Here is a 22483-nt window from a genome sequence, read left to right on the forward strand (position 1 = left end):
TAGGGTTGTGATTGTTGGAGAGAGAGAAATGAAGAAAGGAGCAGCTGAACAGAAACAGAAAGTTAGACCTTAAACCTTGACAATATGATGAAAATAGATAAATAAATACATACGAGCCTTCATCTGTGAATGAATCTGTCTGAGTGACACCCATTGATATCCATATCCCTCTCAATAGACCTAAGGCCAGATGTTAAATATCAAAAACACTTCCTGGTCCAGCTGTGGATCATTGTGTGGCTCAGCTTTGACTGCCATCTCTTTTCCCTCTCTGTCCGTCTGTCTGGCTTCTTTCTTGAATGGCTGTGTCGGTTTTTATCTGTGTTTTTGCTTTTATTAAAGATAACTGTGCGCCGCTGAGACGGCACGTAAATTATGAGAAAATAAAAACTTTTCTCTTGTACATAAGCACATAAGCATATAGTTTGAGACCGTAGTTTAGGGGTTCATAGATCTGGCGAAACCACAGCAATAAACGCCCATTAAAGGTCTCTGTTTTAACTCGTCTGATTTGGAACCACATCATGTAGCTGTCCAGATCCAGTTAGTTGGGGCCGCTCGGTACCGTTAGTTTGCCTCATGGAGCCCCAGTATGTACTGAGTTTGCCTTCAAGGCAGAGATTCCTAAAATCCTTCTGCCCAGGACCCATAATTGAAGCTCTGTGCAGGACCCATAATTGAAGCCCAGCAATCTTCATGCGAAATCACAATGGGTTTTTTAGATACGTTTAGGGTTTTAATCCGTGTAAAATTGTGTGAAAACTGATAAGAGCTCGATACGATTTGCTTTTCGTGGTTCTCGTCTGCTACCAAACGAGAAACGCTGAGGTTTGTGATTTCTGTGTGCGCTCGCGGGGGATGGAAACATTATGTGTGTATTTCACACAAATAGACTGGCCGCACTCCATTTACGGTTCATGGAGTCATTACTTTATTTAATTGCGCTTTAAATCTTTTCAAACGGTGAACAGTGCCATGAGGTGTTATCACGTCAAGTGAGAAAAGTCAGTGTCTATCTTACCTTCTCCATGTGAGCTCCTCTTTGTCTCTGTATAGTCTTTGCTTCAGTGAAACGTAGCTGTAAAATAACTAATTAGATTTGAAAAGACAACACAGGACTCCACTGTTTTATTGCCCCGTGACTCCAGAGACAGTCGGACTAACATTTATCCGGTCGCATGGCACTTCCATGTAAAAGAAAACACACACATTCGAGTCAACGTGACTTAAAATATACACTACCACTTTACGATGCTTGGAAAATATCGTAAGAATAATGGTACATTGTAACAGACTGTTAATCTAGTGGTTGGTCGGTTGGTGGGTGGTGTTTTACAGCAGTTGGCATCACTGCATTCTCCTGGATTTTATCGTCCATCACTTATTCCATTTACTTTCCCAATCTGAGTAACTCTTCTCCTTTTTGATATCGTAACTTTTTGTTTGATGTCCAACCTTAAAATAAAATACGTATAGTAGCTGTATTTTTCCAAGCGTTCATCCATCGCCCCTTAACTGTTAATCACTCACGTACTACACTCACCCATTATTTAGATTTTACAACCTTTGCGGTACAGTAAGATGTACAGGTCAGGCAGTTGTCTCTGAGTGTGGAATGGTAAGTGTTAGTCATGATGAAGGCTTCTCTGTTCTGTTGGGGTCACTTTTGATGCAGTGCTGTTGACCTGCAGGCTATTGGCAACATTGCCCTCCTTTATCCTACCTTGGCAGGTTTCTACTTTATGCGTATGTTTCCCCCACATGTTCTGCTTTGGGAGTACCAGTACCAGACTGCCGTGTGTTTTTGTTCCAAAGTGAGCTCTTAAATGTGCCTCTGCGTTGCTGTTTTATCACAGGAAGCGCAATAGTGATGCGTTCGGACGTTTTCTGCTTGTTCTTTACCACAGCATCAAAGAGGACTTTGGCACAAAGGGCAATTGTAATCAACTCACATTTAGGGTTTGGGTTTAAAGCGTGTTTTCTGAAGGGAATAGTTTCTTTAACGTTTCAATCAGGAGCAAAGATCTCAATTCGTCAAGACATAACGATAATGACTTAAGTCAACTGCTCTAATAGATGTTTATTGTGATGGCCTTTGTGGCCGTATGTTACAGCCCGAAGATAAACAATAACTGAAATTCCCATAAAACAGTTTTTCTTTTGTCAATGAGTGCGACTGTTCAAACACTGTATTTTCCTCTGTTTATTTAATGTAATAAAGTCATGTTTTTGTAGTGAAGCAGCTACAGTTTTTACCATATTTCATTACTCTGGTCTGGCCAGTGTAAAAGTTTCTTTTAATGTCTCGCGTGAGGTCATAGGCAGCGGAAAGGCCTGTCGAGGCCTCTGTGGAGATAGTGGTGGGAGGTAGTGAATAAAGAACAAGGCGGATCAAACACCCAAAACAGACTAGCACTACTCATGATTGGTGAGTGACCCCTGTCTCCTATTGGACTTGCCTAACGTGAGGACTGATAAAGACAGGCAGACTCAGCTTCCACATCTATTTATAGGCTGTTCCAGATAAACTCACACTGTGGTCGTCTTAAAAACTCACTGTGAAATAACACAGAAGGAGGACTGCTCTCTTTCTCACCATCTTTGAATGTGACCAAATGTATTACATCATACAGTTGCCCTTTCTACACACACACACCCACACGCATATCTTTATATCTTAGTGAGGACACCTCAGACAATGCATTCCCCTTACCCTACACTCTTAGAAATAAGGGTTCCTTCTATAAGGGCTGAGGTTCTACCTGGAACCATTTGCTTCTGAAAAACCCTTTCCCGAAGGGTTCTTGGTAACACTAGTAATGGTTCCAGTAAGAACCATTTTCATCCAGAGAACCCATTAAAACCCCTTTCCTGAATAAAGGGTTCTTGGTGGAACCCTCCAAAAGGGTGGGGCCAAAAAGAGTTCTCCTATGATGACAAGCCGAAGAACCTTATATGGTTCTACTTAGAACTTTTAACATTAACCGCAAAGCTAATCCTAACCCTAAAACCATATCTCAACCCTGAAAAAACACTTTAAAGACAAAATGTCCCCAAAATGTCCTCACATCGATGGTAAAAATACAAGTACACACACACACACACACACACACACACACACACACACACACACACAGGCTTAACTTATTAGACACCAAAAGCTAAACCACAAGTGGCAACAATTCTGCCAGTCACTTTGCCCTCAGTGGTACGCTGGCATTGTCTCCTGGTCCCGTTGGTCCGTCTGTTTCAGTTTAAAGTAAAAACAGTAAGAAAAGAAAGAGCCTGAAACTCAACCAGCACACTCGTTTCCTTTTTTTTCCCCTAATAAGGCACAGAAAAAGAACTAGTGCTCCGAGTGTGTGTGTCCCTCGTTGTGGAATGACGATTGCATACATGTCTTTGTTTTAATAATCATTATCACTTTTTTTTTTTTTTTTTTAAAGGAATGAGCTCATTCAAGGGACAGGCAAAGTGCCTGAGAGGCAGGAATGACGAAGTAAGAGGGGAGGAAAATACTTAGAATAGAAATTAGATGGAACGGTGCAGAGATAAAATAAAAAAGAGGAGTTCCTAAGTTACGCAAAAGCAAAAGGACACAACATTTTTCGTTCACTCTAAATTCATGTGTTTAATACTGAAAAGCTGGCGCTCGGCCTCGGGGAAAGAAAAATCATTTTGGCTGCGTTGCTTTTTGATGCATAGCTGCGTAGATAAATACTTGGACACATGAAAAACGGATAGATAAATTGAAGCTATTCAAAGAAAAACACATTGATTCAACACTTCATTTTTCAAAAAAAAAAAAGGTACAAACTGTAATGTAAAATCACAAGACAGTCATTCACATGGCAGTTCATTAAAGAAATCCTTAATACTGAAATACAAATGTGTCCCTCTCTCCCTCCCTGTGTGTGTTTGAGTCCTCAAGTGGGTCGTTTGTTCTGTTAAAGGAAACGTCACACACACACACACACACACACACATGAAGGCTTTGTGCGACAGAATCGGTTCCTCTTGTAAAATTTGTGCAGACTTCTCCCGTAAAAAACAGTTTTTTCTTCTACATCTGAATCTGTATCTGTGTGTCGTAAGAAAAAACGTGTGTGTGTATTGCTTCTGCTGGTGTTGGTAACTAATCCCAGTCGCTCGCACAACAACAGTTATTGATTCAGCGTGGCTGCCGGTGAGGTCGATGGCGTGTCAGCGCTCAGCCCTGGAAACATTGAGTAAGAATAGACCGGAGAGAGATTAAACGCAAACTTGCGAGGAACAGCCGCGGGGGCCACAAACCTGTGATTTCATAGATGTAGAAAGAAGACGTGGCCTCTTCCCCCTTTTTATGACGAGTCAGTTTAATTAATTGTCGGTAAACACAGCAGCGTACGGTTAAAATGCATGCATGCAAAAAAAAAAAAAACGCACCCAATTTCACAAGAAAATCACACATTTCAAAGAAGTGTTTATCGTCCTCGGTAATCACGTTCAGTCAGCCAAACAATAGCAACCAGATCAGAAGATCGAAATGCAAATGTTGTCCAGATGCTCCGTGACTGGTAAGCAGAAAAGGAAACACTGAGACTGGACAACATCACAACAACGTATTAGAAGCAGCAGATGAAAATTAGCCGTTATGACTTAATCTGGCACGTGAACAGTTACATGTTAATTAGTGCATATTTTTGTAATGACATATTATGGATTAAATAGTAACAGATTCATCACTGTCAAATCCCCATCGGACAGTGAGCTGACAGTAAACCATGTGCAGGTGCTGTAAATGGATTCCTGTTTTGTTGTGTTTTTCATTGTCGGTGAATTCAAGCAATGAATGCATTTCATTTGCGAAAATGCAAACCTGTGAACGAGACTGACGAGAAAGGACGATAGAGTCCTCGAGTTATTTAAAGTGAAAGCAAAGAGAATCTGACCATTTGCTCCGTTTTAAAATATGAAACTTTCACAAATGTGAAACATGGAAAACACAGACGTGTAAAGTCAAACGGCTGATGCGGAACCGCACACACACACGACAAACGTTTCCATATGCTATGCAGGAGGCGGACAAGTTGTGTTTGTTACTCTAAACATTTTTAGTGTCTCTTCTGCATCCACTTACTCTCTGACCCTGACACATTTGAGTTACGTGGGGAAACATAGTAGTGTAAGGTCTTGTTTTTCATGAACAACGGCGCGGTCGTGCGCTGCGACTCAATAAAGTTACTTCTTTAAAAACCGAAAATTCCCTTTGACTACGTTAATCCCCAGAGACAAAAGCTTCCAAATGAAACCCAGCTCCGCTCCTCATTTTTCAAACCGACATCTTCTCATATTCTCACCGTATGACTTCAGCACGTTTCCATGTCGCTGTTTCCAGTTATAGCCGCAGCTCGCAGAGGGGATGACGATTTCATACCTGAAATATCTACTCAATACGCTGGTGTTCTTCTGTCTCTTTCATGTGCCTCACTTCCATGCCAGTGGTTTAGCAACTGAGATCATTGCTGCGGTCGCATCATCGGCAGCTTCGAGGCACTTGTGTGCAGCGGCCAACTTGGACTATTTTCAAGAGTGGAAACACATGGAAATGTGACATACATTTAATCCAAATCCCTTTTTTTTTTTTTATGTCAAAAGTGTAAATAATCAAGTCAGTGATGGCTGAGTTCCATTTAGTGTTAGCTTAATTTCTGTTCTGACTTACATAAACTGAGGCCAAAGTTAATGTCTGCCAACTTAAAGGTCCAGTATGTGTATTTATTAGTGCTGGGCACATTAACGTCAACGCTTGACACATTTCCATGACGCCTGCCCGCAAAAGACACGCGTGACATCATGTTTGCGTGCCACGGCACTGGAGTCCAGGCACTGTTTACCAGTTAGCTCCGTTAGCTCTGTTAGCTGCATTAGCTGCGTTAGCGCCTACAGTCAGTCAACTGGGCTGTTTATTAAACGGCGTACCTGTGTACTGCGTGTGCGTACTGTGTGCCTCTGTTTTTAAAGTTTAGCGTTACTTTAGAGACTAATTTTAACAATCTAGAGTCACGTAAACATGACGTCACGCGTGTCTTTTTCTAGTCATTTGTCATAGAAACGCGTCATGCATTAACGTTGACGCCGTTAACGTCCCCAGCACTACGTAGTGTTTATTAATAGCATCTTACAGTAAGAGAGCAGATGGTAACAAATGGAGGACATGGTACTACAAGGGCGACGGTGGCTCAGAGGGAGAGCGAGTCGTCTTTCAACTGGGTTCGATTCCAGGCTCTGCTAGTCTACAAGCCGATGTGTCCTTGGGCAAGACACTTAACCCCACGTTGCTCCTGACGGCTGTGCCGGCAGCGTGTGAGTGGGTATGAAAAATGATTGATAGAAAAACGTATGGAAGTGTGTGTGAATGGGTGAATGGGAACTGTAGTGTAAAGCAGCTTTGAGTGGTCATCAAGACTGGAAAAGCGCTATATAAATACAAAAAAACAACCTAATTTACTACGGTGGCCTTTGCATACAAGAAAGGATGCAATCTGTCTTTGCACAAATGTAGTAAAAAAAAGTTGTTATTTAAAATTCTGTCACGCCGTCGTGCAGCAAATTGACACTGTTTTGCAGCCGAGGCAAAGAGAGGAAGTGCATGAGTCGCTGCACCTGTGTGTTTGTTGCTACTACAAGGCCGTAGGTTCAGATCTACACAAGTGAAGGACATGAACCTCCCCGAGGAAGTTTCTCGAAGTTGCTGCTGCTGACGTTTAAACCTCTCCAGTTACTCCGACGTTTAGTCAACCTTTAATTTATGTTACCTCGTGTTTTCTCTCCCTTTATATCAGGCTCGGTTAAACTTTGTGTGTCCTGCGTGTAACTTTTCTTGTCACAGCGAAACTTTTTAAACATTTAATCGAAGTGGCACGGAGTTGCAGAGGTTAATTGGAGGCTCTAAACTTGACCGTAGGTGTGAATGTGAGAGTCATTGGCGACCGGTCCAGAGTTTTACCCAACTTTTAGCCCTATATGTTACCTGAGCGACCACCAAGTACATCTGGATGATTTGAATGCACAACATGCATTGACAGATGCGGACCAGAAATGTTGAGCTACAGCAGCTCAAGTTTCACAGTATGACATGCTTACACAGTAAGACTCTTCAATTCTGTCATTCTTGATGACAGAACATTCTCAGGTTCACCGTAACCACAGACTCTGTATGGTTTTAAAGATCAACAAAACACCCAAAGTTGTTTTTACAGTCACTTGAATATATAAACAGCAGGAGCGTTCTGATATCCAAACACTGAAATTAAATATAATTGTGATTGCGACCCTATAACTCATGCATTCTTTCATTTCTTTTCCCAGGGTCTCCAGTGTTCCCAAAGCTCCGTCAGTGGCACCAAAGGTACTGTTACCACAGCATGACAGTTAAAAGGCCGAATACCTAATACTATTTATACATGGAAAAAAAAATCATATCATATTTCTGTTTAATTAGGGCAAAGTACACCAGGTGAAAATGGGAAATATGACCACATTAAGGGTAATTCATCTGGGGTGCAATGCTTTTAATTATTTGCCCTTCTGAAACTGTGCCATACACACGTTTTTTCTTGCATGAAAACTACATGTGTGTTTATTTGTTTTACATTTTTAGTGCTAGATTTATGTTTGGCATGTAATTATACTGATACATCCCCATTAGAAGAGTTTAAACTTTACATTGACTAAGGATATCTTGATTATTTGTACTGAATTACTCAGGAACTGCTTTAATTAATGTGGGAGGCATCAGTATAACGTGTGCTGTGATGTAATTTGTGTGTGTGTGTGTGTGTATTTGCATGCTTTTCTCTCATGCCGGTAGGACGACAGATCAGATATCATAAAACCCGTGGCCCTTACACACCCTCACCCCTGCAGCCCCTCCACCACCACCCCCTACAGTAAAACCTCCAGACCTTATGGGGGCTGCGGATCAAAGAGCGAGTATCCTCCGTCACAGTCACCATCTGCTGCCTTCATCCCATCCCCGTCCTCCGCCTTCACTCCGGCGTCCTCCCACATCAGTCGTCCATCTCCTCCCCCGCCCCCCGCCTCCTACCCATCCTCCTCATCCTCCTCCTCGTCCTCCCCCCCTGTCCTCGTCGCACCTCAGCCGTCGGTGTATAACACGCCGTTCAACCTGTACTCCCCCGAGAACGCCTGCGAGGTGGCCATGGGGCAGAGGCGGGGCCTTTTGGAGAGTCAGGGCCTTTTGGAGAGTCAGGGCGGAGCCTTGCTGCAGCAGTTTAATGGGTGAGTGGTTGTGTCTCTCTCTTCCAGCAAATTAGCAAATTTTTCTTACTTTGGTTTCATCCAGCTTTCTTTATCTTCACTGTTAGCAAGGAAGGTTTCATACAGCAGAGGGACCGATATAAACATGGCCGGTGTCGTTTTTCTATCGCCATTACACTGTGTAGTTTTAAGCCAAAAAAGGTTCCCTCTCTCAGCTTGAATTACTCAATCGACAAAAAAGAAAGAAAATAGAAAAGGGATTCATGTCTAAAGATAATACGAAATATGCACTAGTCATTCCTTGCCTTCATATTATCCTGATTAATTTTTAATATTCTAAAAAAAGACTCATCGAGTGTAAGTGGATCTCTCCACTGAGCCTTTATTTTGACCTGAGGTTGTGTTTCAGCACCTTGCTACTTTTCACTAGAACTCACAGCACTCTTTATTGGAGGAAAAAACCTCATCTTAGGTTGTTGTTTTTTTATACTTCCATCCCTCACTCCTGTCATTTTTCAACATACACCACCCCCACTACCTTCCTGTGTTTTGTCACAACCCCATCTCATCTCTCTCTCTCTCTCCTGAGGCATAGTGAGTATAACTCAGCTATGACGCTATGATTAAACTGAGTGTGTATTTATATATATAGCCTGCACCAGTAACTCGACCCGTGTGCCTGTTTCTGTTTGCTGTTCTAGAAAATCAGCAAGTAAAAGGTTCAGCCACAAACCCCATAATAGACACCTTCATCAATACATTTTTTTATCTTCCCTTTTATTTAAAATTCAACATTTTGTCTCCAAACTGCAGAACAAACAGATGAACAGTTTCATTCAAGATTCCACGTGGATCGAATATAGCAATTTCCCGATTCATAAATCCAGCTGCCGTGACATGTTTACCCTCTCTCACGCGGACAAAAGCATATGTGTTTTTTCCTCTCTCTCTCTCTCTCTCTCTCTCCTTGTGATACTCAGCAGACACCAAGTGATCTGCACAATATAATCTTACACCGAGCAATCGTACACACACGCACCGACTCTCAAAATGAAATTCAGTTGGGCTACATAGCCTCCTCCAAATATCACGGATGACGTTTAATGTCGTTTGTAATAACACACGCCGTGTTATTAAAGCTTGTGCTCGTTTATTATATGACTTTTTTCAGTTTGCTATAGGAATATATGGAAGCCCATTTCTACCAATGTGATGAAAAACAAGTCATTATAATGAGTTAATATCTCAAAATAATGAGAAAGTATCTTAACATAATGACTTGCTATACTAAGTCAATATATTGAGATACTAAGTCATTATTGAGATACCTAGTCATTATTTTGAGATGCTACGTCATTAGTTTGAGATACTAAGTCATTATTGTCAGATACTAAGTCAATATTTTGAGATACTAAGTCATTATTTTGAGATTCTAAGTCATTATTTTGAGATTGCGATTATAAGTCATTTTGGGAAGCTAAGTCATTATTTTTGAGATACTAAGTCATTATTTTGAGATGCTAAGTCAATATTTCGAGATACTAATTCAATATATTGAGATACTAAGTCAATCTATTGAGATACTAAGTCAATCTATTGAGATACTAAGTCAATTTATTGAGATACTAAGTCATTATTTTGAGATACTAAGTCAATCTATTGAGATACTAAGTCAATCTATTGAGATACTAAGTCATTATTTTGAGATACTAAGTCAATCTATTGAGATACTAAGTCAATCTATTGAGATACTAAGTCAATCTATTGACATACTAAGTCATTATTTTGAGATACTATGTCATTATTTTGATATACTAAGTCAATCTATTGAGATACTAAATCATTATTTTGAGATGTTGTCATTATTTTGAGATACTAAGTCAATATATTGAGATACTAAGTCATTATAATGAATTACAGGATCATTTTTTTCCATCACACCAGCAGAAATAGGCTTCCTTAGTAATAGACTTTTCAACAATTCTAGTTATTTTGGTGATTCACAGATAAACCCTCACAGAGTGACGATCAATACATTTGAGTAAGAGTTGTAATGATACCTAATCATGCTGTGCCTCATTCTGAGGAAGCACCTTCAATCATCACAGGTATCTTTCCATTTTATCCTGGCTGCTGCTGCTGCATGCGTCTATGTCTTTGTCTGGCTTGCTGCTCGTGTGCATGCTTGTAAATGTGCTGTGTGGTACATTTCAGAGGGGATTTAATAAAACAACAAAAAAATGACGATAAGTCTGACAGACATGTGTATGTCAGTGTTCATTATCTTGCTCTGCTCCTTTCAATCCCTGTTTTTTTTCTGCTTTGCAGACTGCGGGACATCCTCAAGTCGCAAAGTCAGTTTCTGAAGCATGCCAAACTACTCTATTATATCTAGGACTCACTCTTTGTGTCAATGCTGTGTGTGCATATCTGCATGCATTAGTTAATTGCTCAAATAAGTTATGTTTGAAATATTTTTCAGTGGAAACATGCACCTATTACACTTTTAAACTGGATTACTAATGTTGTAAGTGTTTAATGTAATAGCATTAGCATTATGCAAGAGCTGCAACAATATAGCACACATCCATTTGGCTGATTAAACGGACACAATGCTGTAAATCACGACTGGTATTGACAGACACACACACATGCCCATATACATAATAGTGAGACACTTCCAGTGTAACTGTAAGTGTGTGACCAGGCCTCACATAGAGCTGTCAACACTCCCACGCCCACAGCTGCTGCTGCTGACGTGACAAGAATGTGTTGAGAGACACTCGTAAATCTCACTATTCCGTGCAGTGCAAGGTAAAAAATGTGTAGGTGTCTGTGCGCGCACGCGTGCGTGCGTGTTTTGTGTATTTATAAGTGATTTGTCGACAGTGACGGTGCCTGAGAATTCTTCCGGTTCCAGAGTTATTTGCAGCCAATTAGTATCAGGCCTGTCAACACGAGACAGATTGTGGATAGACAAGCGATCGCTCCAACACCAACCACATACACACACTGTCATTATGCTGCTGCACGCTCTTGATAAACAAAAGCATGTTTTTCTGCACCATTTAAGTAAAACATACAAGTGTATCTAAACACAATTAGCCGAGCTGTCCAAATGATGAATTACTCTGCCTTCAATACTGTATAATTTAGGAAAAAAGTCAACAGCACCACCATGTGGTGGAATACAGTAATAGCTCATACAAACGTAATACTATCCAGCTGCAGCCCCGGAGAACACCCTGGTGTGATGGAAGTTACCTCAGAGTTTTTAAAAGTTTTATTTAGACAAAGTTACAACAGTTATTACCGTTCAAACAATTAAAAATAAAAGCATTTATTGTAAAATGACGACATGTCAGTCACCATTTTTTAAGATGTTGAAGGTTCTGTATCCAGAACCATTTTGATCCAGACAACCCTTTAAAATCCCTTTAAAATCCCTTTCCTGAATAAAGGGTTTTAAAAGGGTTCTAGATAGGACCTTTTTAAAAAGGTTCCACCTGGAGCCAAAAAGGGGACAAGCAGAAGAACCTTATATAGTTCTACTTAGCCCTTTTATTTCTAAGAGTGTAGAACTAGCTTGTTTCTAGTTATCTTCTTCTTTGAGTTTTCTCAAAGAAAGGTTTAAGAAAAATAACTTCCATCACACCAGGGTATTGTTATTCGGGGCTGGATGTTACTCCAAACCTGTGTTGTGCATGCATTGGCATATCGTTGTTTTCTGCTGACTTTTAAATGCAACAATTTGTCCTGTTCTTCACATTTCTGTCTTTCCTCCGGCTTCCATCTTTTACCTCGCCTTCAGCGGACCTCCAATTGTCATGAAGTATGTCGCAATTGTGACTGTTTTGAATATTTTTAGTTTGTTATTTTCCTCCTTCCTATTTTCTCTGTTTGACTTCTGCTCTTCTGTCCCTGTCGTTTTTGTTTTTTTTGTTCCTTTGTCATTTGTTTGCAAGAAAACCCGTGGGCCCAAGGTACTAAGATTGGTGTAGACCAGATTTTTTATTTTATTATCTCTCCCTGTTTTGGTCTAATAAGCATGACCTCCTCACCTCTGGGTTATATCTCATCGCGTGCCACCTTGCCATCTCATGTGACAACTCATAATCAACCTAGACTAAAAGTAACCTGCTAAGAGAAATCTAAACATGTATGCATTTTCCTGACACACTTGATATCCTTACAGGACATCCCATCAATATTCATCTGCTGCTTTCATTGATAATATCGAAGGGGGCCGTAAAAAATAGAAAGCATATTTTGCTGACGCCGTCGCTTGTGTCCCCGCAGAGTCCCCAGGAAACACGTTGTGGACACGGACATCCACTTTTACCACGTGCCCACTCACGCCGATGCCAGCAGGAAGCGCATAACGGAGGACACGGAGGACTGGCGCCCGCGCACTGGTACGACCCAGTCTAGGTCCTTCAGGATTTTGGCTCAGATCACTGGCACCGAGAACGGTACGTCAGTCACTCATGGTCATTACATGGACTGTTGTACGTCCATCTGAGCTATAGTGACCAAACATCTAAGCACACGTATCGCTCACATATTTCATTCTCTCCTCAGTGATTCAAGATGAGGAAGCCGAAAAGGCCAAGAAGACAAAGTAAGTGCACGGCAGTTGGAAAAAAAAGCTGATTTATCGAGGATCCTTAACCTCAGTCTTGTGCTTTGTAGTTGCATTGTTGGGAGTTATTTCATTTCATCTGCTCAGTTTGGTGCCTGAAATGTAAACTGTAAAGTCTACATTCACGCAGCAACAGCGTTATGTTCATGAATGCATCGATGTGTGGGCTCTTCCTGTCTAGACAGCAGAGGAAGGATCACATGTTTGCTCTATTGAGCCAAAAAACAGACCTTAATAGTCCATTCTCAACACATTTCTCCCCCCAACAACACTTTATAATAAGTACACACTATTAGCATTAGTTAACAGATTGAATTCATCATTTATAACGCATGAATACTCGTTAGTATGTAGTTTAACACAGTTATAAATGTTTGGTGGATGCTGATTGGCTGCTTGAGTACTATTTGGACACTGTTCCTCAGCTGATGGGATGAGTAAAACATTTATAACTGTGTTTATAAACTACATATTAATGAGTATTCATGTGTTATAAATTCAATATTTATTAATGCTTAGCTTAGGCTAAAAGTGTGTACTTATTATAAAGTGTTGCCCAAGTGGGATTAAAAGTTCAAAGTTGTGGAAAAATCTCTCCATCGTCCATGCTTCTACCAGTCAAAGTGCGGCTGTGTGTGGTGCTTTTTGTGGTTTGGTTGTTGGCGTGACAACATTGCAGTGCCGCATGTTGTTGTTGTTGTTTGAAACTGTGACGTCGCAGACTGTTGCTCGACCGTCTTGCTCTTCACTGTGATGTCATCCGTCGGCCGTGTCCATCCGTGTTTCCATGCAGACGACGGTGTTTTTTTGTGCGTGATCTTACGGTTGATTCGTGGTGTCGGTCCGTACTGACTTGTGGATGAGCCTCGCTCCATATAGACGCTCATATCTGCTCCATCTAAATGTGTTGCGGTGTGTCATCAGCTTCTGTGTCTGTGGTCACGGCTCCCATCGATAACATCAAGCGTTTGATGTGGCATAACTCACAGTGTCGCCGTTTTCCCTAAATCCTTCTTTCTCTCTCTTTTCTTTGTTTCCTTCCTTATTTTTCCCTCTCCTTCTCCTCTTGTGACCTACCTGGATGGCAGAGCGAACAGGACCACCACCCGGTTGGTGATTGGCCCTAAGTACCATGAGCTGAGAGACTGGCACCACGGAGTGTCCGCTCGCACTCTCAATGTTCAGTAGACTGTGGGTGTCTCTCTCTCTGTGTGTGTGTCTGTCAAAGTGTGTATGTGTGTGTGTGTGTGTGTTACTCTCAGTTTGACTGCAGAAAGTTGTTAATAGAGTGGACCGTTGTGGACTAATTGGTTTATTAAAGGAAAGAACATACACTACGGTTCAAAAGTTCAGGGTCACCTATACAATTGTTGTTGTCTTTTCCGTTAAAAGTCACACTTTTATTCATCAAAAGAGTTGCAAAATGAATAGGAAAATATAATCAAGACATTGACAAGATTGGAAATAATGATTTTTTTTCAAAATAATAAACTTTGCTTTGGTCAAAGAACCAGCAAAACTGATTTCATCTGTGCTAACATCATTGCACAAGGGTTTTCAAGGGTTTTCTAATCATCAATACCCTTCTAACACGATTAGCAAACACAATGTACCATTAGAACACTGGAAATGGGCCTCTATACACCTATGTACATATTCCATTAAAAACCAGACGTTTGCAGCTAGAATAGTCACATTAACAATGTATAGAGTGTATTTCTGATTCATTTAATGTTATATTCATTATAAAAAAGTGCTTTGTGACCCCAAACTTTTGAACGGTAGTGTACACTGATGGCAGTGTATGCAGTATGTATGTGTTTATGTGTATTTAAGTGTTGCTTACATGCTGGGCCCACTCCACTTATTCCAACCCCAAAGGTTTAGATGCATAAATACACATTTCTTTTTTTTAGTAGCGTTTGCTTTCATCTAAGAGTTTTTTTGAATGCTACCATGACGTGTACGCCTGAATAAATCAGATCAGTATTTTATTTATAAACTAATATTGTGCGTGTTAAGAGAGCTTATCAGAGTGAAGTGGCAGTCAAATGAAATATAGGTTTTCAGTGGAGTTGTGTGTTAGTGAAACGATAATCTGTCAGTCCATTATGTGCCTCCCCTCTGTCACTACAGCACATACAAAGACTGTTTTTCAAGCATTTTATATCACAGGCAGAATTGACGGAAAGTTAGTAAACCAAATAAATACAAATGATTCACAGAAATTCACATTTTTATACAGACTAAATGGACATGATTTGTCCTCACCCTTTTTCGGTTTGTGGTTTTGGATGAAGGAACTTGTCTCTGAGATAATTAGACAGTTGCGTGTGTGTGTGTGTGTGTGTGTGTGTGTGTGTGTGTGTGTGTTCTTTGCGGTTCATTTTCTGTTGAACAACTGCATGTCAGAGACTTTCTAACTCCCTCATAGTTATTGTAAAAGCTTTAATGCCTTGTTTACATCTCTTTATTTGACGAATGGAGTATCTTGAAAGAGATTTCGACTTGTCATGCATGTACAGTGAATATAAACCGATGGTGTGCGCTATTATGCAGCTGGGATGTAACAATCCAGAGTGGTACTCAAGTATGAGATTATACGCAGGTTTGCTGGTACGTTGTGAGAGCATGTTGTTTAGCTCTGATGGTGTGCAGAGTTCCTGTATAATTAATGCTTATTTTACCGTGTAAAATTAATTAATTAATTTCAACCCCATGTTTACTTCTGTTAGCTAGATCACATCAGTTTATCTTGAAAGCATTTCGAAATTTAGCGGCTTCTTTTGTTTGGAGTTTGAAAAATGTATCATTTACTATAGCGAATAAAATCACAAAGTTTTCCCCTGTTTCTTTTTTCCTCTTTTTCTGGTGTTCCTTCTTTTCTTCCTTTCCTACTTTCCTATAGTTTCTTCACTCTTTCCTCTCCTCATTGTCTACATTGGCAATGGGAAACTCAGGTATAAACATTTCAATCTGTGACACTTTTTTTTCACCTTTTGAATTGTCCCTTTCACACCGCAGTCAAATTTGAAGAAAAGATTCCCTTGTTTTGATTATTCAGAGGAACTAACTTACGTGTGTGTGTTTTTTTAGTTTGTCGTGTAGAAAAGTTGTAGAAAATCACCTTACATAACATTCAAAAGTTAAATCTGGGAAACTGTAGGACTCTAGTAGTGTATTTAACTCCCCACTAAAACTTGAATTTAAATGACTGAAAACACAAAGAAAACTTTTCATTCACAACTTTCAGCAGCCTGAATGAAGCAGCGACACGACCCATGTCATCTCCTCACAATGACCAGCAGCAGCCACAGGCAGCAGCAGCCTCTTCAGTCTGTCCGGAGAAGGACAAAACAATCCCAAATCAAGAGAACAACATGTATGATGTGTTTGCCGTGCCAATGTCATGTTCAAATTCTCTTTGTCAAACACACTCGGAGCATTTGTCAAACGTGAACTTTCCATTAGCGCGGATTCTCGTACCTTTAATCGTACGTCGGCTCAGGTCTAAACCAAACACCGTCACCTAACATTCCTCATTCTTACCTCGGACAGAGTCCCATTTGTTGCCAGACTCCAGCGTCACTTGGGCCTTTTTTTTTTTTTTTAGCATATTACCAAACCAAACTTACTCCTCATGTGGTAACAGTTCTGCACCTCCTCAAAACCAAGCTCGAGGCACTTCCTGCTCTAACCCGGTATGTGTCCATGGACCACCCACCTCCTCAGATGTTCCTCTTACAGATGAACCAAGCTTTCAACTGCTTTTATGCCTCTATAGGAGTATACTTGCCCACTAGAGGGCAGCACAGATTTGGATTTAAACCATAGGCAATACTACCGCTCAGTCTCTGAGGGCAACACAAGCTCAGTTAAATTTTTTCCATTTAATAATATTAAATGGAAAAATTTTTAGACCTTTGTCTTTTGGAAGAGGATAATGGATCTTCCTCAGTTTCTTTTCAAACAAATCATCTTTTTTAAGATGGTAAATTGGGCCCTACATGGATGCACATGGCCTGCATCAATACACTGGCTGACAGACATTGATTGGCTTGTATTATCCAAAGTGTTCCATTATTTATTTCCTCCTGCTACCCAAAGCAGGTTGGGTCCGGTGGCTTTCGTGTTGTTATTGCGAAATTTATTTCGACCATGTCATCCGCGCACATCAGGCCAAGGTTGGTTTTTCCATTCTCCAACTGTCAATTTTGGCAGAGAGGAGTAGAATCTCAAGCTCTTGGTTTTCAGTCCTCATCGGCAGTGGATTTTCAAGCCCCGACATCCAAAGTAAACAGCTCTTAAAAATAAAGGTCAGTCAGCTCTGACTAAATAGTTAATAGTGTTAAACCGCTGCGCACAAGATATGGGCCTTGTATAGACAGTAAATCCAAATCCATCTTGTTTGTTTACTTGAAAAAAGGTGTCAGTGTTGCACTGTGTGGTTCAAGCTCTGCTCAGCGTTGGTATGTGTGTTGCAGTATAGAAACCAATTCCACTGCCAAGAGATGATAGCAGATGGTTATTCACTTGAAACGTGTGAGACAATGACACGATGTTCGCTGCGACATTAACAGGCAAATCAAAACAAGCGTGTTGCTCTCCTTGCACTCAGGCTTCTGCTTTGCTTCAGAATGTCAATTCTCTCTTTTTGAGTGTTCTCTGTATGACTCCTAATAGGAGAGAGCTCTTGTCAAGTCCTCTGGACTTCTTGCCCAGATCAGCCCCCTGCCCTCCTCCTTTCACTCCCAGTGCTCCCAAACAGAAACACCCCGAGTTCTGTAGTCCAGCGCCAGCAAGGTAACTGGACTGAACCCTTACATTTAGCTAATTCAGTACATATCAACATCGTTACCATGGGTGTCTGCCTTTTCCGGTCAGAGCAACTTATCAGAGCGACCCTAGGCCTTCTGAGAAGTCGGTATCTCGGTCCTTATTGGACGCCCTGCTCATCGCCCTGGTCCTTCAGGCGCCGTCGTCACAATGCCTGAGAAAAAAGAAGAAGAAGAAGAAGCATCGCCGCCGCGTCAGCGAGCTGAATCTGCCCAAGAACAAGTGGTAGATGAGCAACGGACGTGGACAAAAGACAAAATATCTCCCATGTTTCCACGAGCTGATTTCAAAGATCTAAAACATTTTCTAAATACGCAAAATCACCAGAATTCTCTCAAATACTGTTCACAAATCTGTCTAAATCTGTGTTAGCGAGAGAGTCCATCCCACCTGTGAAGGTGTGGCATATCAAGATGCTGAATAGACAGCATGTGAATTGATCACCATTATTGTATTGTCAAATTTTTGCCCACGTCTGGTACGTCGTCATATAGTAGTTGCATCTTTAGGCTTTGACTATGCTAACCAACGTTTGGTGATGCAGGTGATTGTTTTTTTAATACTCCTGATAGTATAATGAGGTAAACTAGTTGTATTTGTTTTATAGTTGAGCCCGAAGGAGCAGTAGGTTTCCATATTCTTAAAACAAATCATATTTACAAGTGTATATTAAGACCACAGTGGTTCAAACTACGCCAGCAGCAAAAGACGCACTCCGTATGTTTCTGTTGAGACGACTTATAACCGAGTATGACATTCTGCGGTCGCTGTGAAACCGCTTGGCATCATCTCACAGAGATCAGTCACTGGTTGGTGGACACAAATGTACATATTATTAAACCTTGATGTGTGTGTGTGTGTGTGTGTGTCTGTGAGACGGAGAGAAAGTGGATGAACTGGTGTCTTTGTGGTCGTGTGTGTGTTTGAATGCATATGCATAGGCCAAAAAGAGTCGGCGATGTTAATGGACCATTTGTTCAATTTTCAAACAAAACCAAACATTCATGATGAGAAGCCGTGATAAGTTCTCTTTGGAACTGCAACACACACACACACATGGGTTTATTTAGTAAACGTAAACAGTTACGGGATCTAAAAATGTGTTAGTGTTCTTTTTTTTTTTTTTTTTTTATTGTTTCTTCTCTTCTCGTAATCGTACGGCACCGCAGCTCAACAAACAGAAAAGCGATATAAAGCAAGGCCGCTGACTGTGCAGTGAACCAAGTGTTAAGTTCAAGGTTCCACTAAATATAAAAATAAAAAGATACTACAAAATAAGACACATAGGAAAGGCAGGACAGATAAAGAGAAAAATAAATGTCTTTGTTGCTCCCTCCTTCCTCCTGTCCCTCTTTAATAATCCCTTCAGATAACAAGGTTTGTACGTGGCCTTGCATGTGCAGATGCTCAGCACTATCTCTGGCTACTGTTGAAACAAACCAGTCGGACTCGCCATTAATCAACCCAACCGTAAGTCCCGCGGAATACAATTAAGTCGCCGTGTAATTTGCCTGATTGGCGGAGAATCGCGAACAAGCTCCGCCGTAAATGGGCTTTAACAAATGAAGGGCCGGGCAGGACGTAACGTCTTACTTCCTGCGCTGTTTTATCACCTTTTCTTTCGTCAGTTGCCGTAGTTGATGTCTAAACGAATGGTGAACATTTACAAAGACTCAAAAGTCAGAAGAACGGGTCACAGAAGAACCCTGATTTCCAATGATGCCAAGCATTTACATGATGTGCTACATGTACAGTAACTCAACTATTGATCCACTCTGCCTGTGTACTCTCTCAGTTGTATCTCTGGCTGTAGATAATAGAAGTTATTTTTGCACCATTTTTCCAGTGGCGTCTGCTGCCAGACATATGGCGTACAACAGGGGTGTCAAACTCATTTTCACTGAGGGGCCACATCAGCATAATGGCTACCCTCAAAGGGCCAGATGTAGCTTTCATACAGAACAAATGTAACCAAATATAATGTAAAATAAAGGTAACTACTCCGTAACATATTGCTAAATAACTTCCTGTATTTATTTATTATTCCATTTCACTCGTCGCACGATGCATATACAATGATACACTGCGAGTGGCGGTGCCGTCGCTTTGCGGGTAACGCAATCGTCATGCATTGTGGGAAATGTAGTTTATGGTCAACGCACGCCTTAAAGCAGCATAGACCTATTTTAACACAGATTTTTAAGACCAAATAATCACCCCCGGGCCACATAAAATGACGTGGCGGGGCCACATGTGGCTTACAACAACAATAAGCTGATCAACAGACTATATATATACTTTATATACACTACCGTTCAAAAATTTGGGGTCACCTATACAATTTTTGTTGTTTTCCATTAAAAGTCACACTTTTCCAAAGAATTGCAAAATGAATAGAATGAATTGTTTTCAGCTGTGCTCAAGGGTTTTCAAATGCGGACCGTACCTATGTTCCCCGGGTCCTATGTTCCCCGCTTTGTATGTGACCGGGGAACATAGGACCCTTTCTCTAACCCTAATCCTAACCCTACCCTTTTTCAAAAAAGGCTCCTATGTTCCCCTGTCACATACAAAGTGGGGAACATAGGACCTTTTTTGGAAAAACGGGGAACATAAGACCCGGGGAACATAGGTACGACCCCTTTCAAATCATCGAATAACCTTCTAACACGATTAGCAAACACAATGTACCATTAGAACACTGGACGGATGATTGCCATGCGTTAACTAGAATAGCTAGCAGCTAGCTAGCTAGCTAGCAGTTAGAATAGTCTTTTACCACATTAACAATGTATAGAGTGTATTTCTGATTCATTTAATGTTATATTAATTGAAAAAAGTGCTTTTCTTTCAAAAATATTTCACATTTTTCACATGCTAACATCAAAAGGGTGTCTTGGCATCAGTCTGCCACAGAAGAGGGAGACCCTGTCTTCTCCTCCCCTGTCAGTGCTCTGTATGTCTTTAGGTAAATTTCCCTCCTTCCTTTTTCTTGTTGTTGTTGTTCATCTGACCAACATAACTGAGCACTTATTCATGAAATCTTAACCAGTGATTTTAGAGTCCGTCGTCGTGGGTGGTAAATCAAGTCATGTTTGTCCTACGTGGTTCAAACGAAGCGCGTGAAATCCAACATTTACACTGGCACATGAACATCCACAGCTTATCTGTTATGGTATCCGTCCACTCGGACTATATTTCTTTTTATTTTACACAAAAACTTAATGTATCTATGTCATAACATTCATCTCCCATGAGTCGCCCCCCCCCAAACACACAGTAGACGACAGCGCCGATCCAACTGTTGGCCTCAGCCACAGCTAAGCATGCTGTATTTCATACGTTTGGAGAGATTGTTGGCCCACCCAAGGTCCTCAGCTGGCATTTTTAAACACACACACACACACACACACGCATAGTTGGCAGCATTAAAATAAAAACATGCTCACACTTGATCTTTTCTCATAGAGAGGGTATTCATTTGCATCATTTCAAGTGTAGAGAGTTTTAGGCCTTGGGGCCCTGTTTGATTTAAGAGCAAGAGACATTTTTTTGCAGCTCCCTCCCTCCCACCGTCATCATTCTGCTCGGATGGGAATGAGTTTTTCAAACGTGTCATGGCCAGTTGTAATTAATGCGTAATAGATCAATAAATCCCTGAGTAAGTGAAGCAAAACTTCCTATTCGACAATGGGATTTTGTTTGTGTCGTAACGTCGGGGGGGGGGGGGGGCATTTTCAATATACAGGCTGGAGGCAACAAAGTCTATCTTGATATAAAGCAGTTGCTGCAATAATGTAGATAAACATTTATTCCTTGGGGTCTGGCATCGCTCTACACTAACAACAATTGCCACTTTTGTTCATATGTCTTCACCACACTCTAGTCGATTACTCTCTGTTCAATCATTTAACTTGATATCCTGGCATCAGTGTCAAACGTGTTCCACGTTATTAGCGGCGTTTGCAAACCGACCCGTGTTCTCTCTGTGGCCTGGATTCTGTTTTGCTCTGAATATGGCACATACTTTTCCCCTTCATACTGCACTTACAATTAGGAAGTGCACCATGGATTTAAGTACTGTGCAGCTTTTGGCTGAAGGTGCACTCTGGGTTTTTCGGTTGGTGCCATATTTGTCTCTGGCCTGTCGTCACGTAGGTGGTCTGGAGTCTGTCTCGCTGTATGTTTGAGAGAAGCATGTTTTCATGCTCCCAAACACATTTAGAGACGGGCATCTACTGTTGTTGTATCACACACGAGGACAGCAACTGAAAAGTCCTTGTTTTATTGTTATTTATTGTTGTTACAGTAGCTTTTGATGTGCAGTGGTAATTGTTCCTTGTGTGTTACTTATGTGAATTCTTAATCTTTTGTGTTTCCGTTTTTATTTCTCTGCACAGTGACGAGTGTGAGGAGCCCCAACTCAACAGCCATGAGTCTGCAGTCGTCAAGACCATGATCAAAGGACCTGCAGCGACCCAGGGTAAACAGTGTGTAGTGATTTTTTAGGCCCTAAATGTTAGTAAAAATGGACGCAGAAATCAGAATTGGCGGAAATTTATGGCGGAAAAATTTATAAAACTAGAAAAACTAGAAAAATACGTAAAAAGAAATCTGTGCAACATGGCTTCATAGGCGCTCCCTAAGGTGGAACTCGGATGGAGAGAAGCCAAAACTTGCACAAGTTGAACCAAATTTCACAAAACATGGTTGGAATATGTGACAGCCCATGATGGACAAAAA

The 22483-nt window shown here is 41.0% G+C and overlaps 1 protein-coding gene across 1 annotated transcript in view; it reads left to right on the plus strand.

Annotated features, from left to right (window-relative positions):
* Positions 1-22483, plus strand: part of LOC310940207 (PDZ and LIM domain protein 5-like) — a 49874-nt gene that overhangs the window by 21686 nt on the left and 5705 nt on the right. The window contains exons 4-11 of the mRNA XM_083905138.1: positions 7351-7390; positions 7853-8283; positions 12562-12734; positions 12844-12883; positions 13993-14088; positions 17588-17707; positions 17789-17965; positions 22141-22223. Coding sequence (XP_083761264.1) covers positions 7351-7390; positions 7853-8283; positions 12562-12734; positions 12844-12883; positions 13993-14088; positions 17588-17707; positions 17789-17965; positions 22141-22223 — 1160 coding nt within the window. The remainder of the gene's footprint in view (positions 1-7350; positions 7391-7852; positions 8284-12561; positions 12735-12843; positions 12884-13992; positions 14089-17587; positions 17708-17788; positions 17966-22140; positions 22224-22483) is intronic.

Source organism: Microchirus variegatus (assembly GCF_963457635.1).
Source record: "Microchirus variegatus genome assembly, chromosome: 18".
NCBI lineage: Eukaryota > Metazoa > Chordata > Actinopteri > Pleuronectiformes > Soleidae > Microchirus > Microchirus variegatus.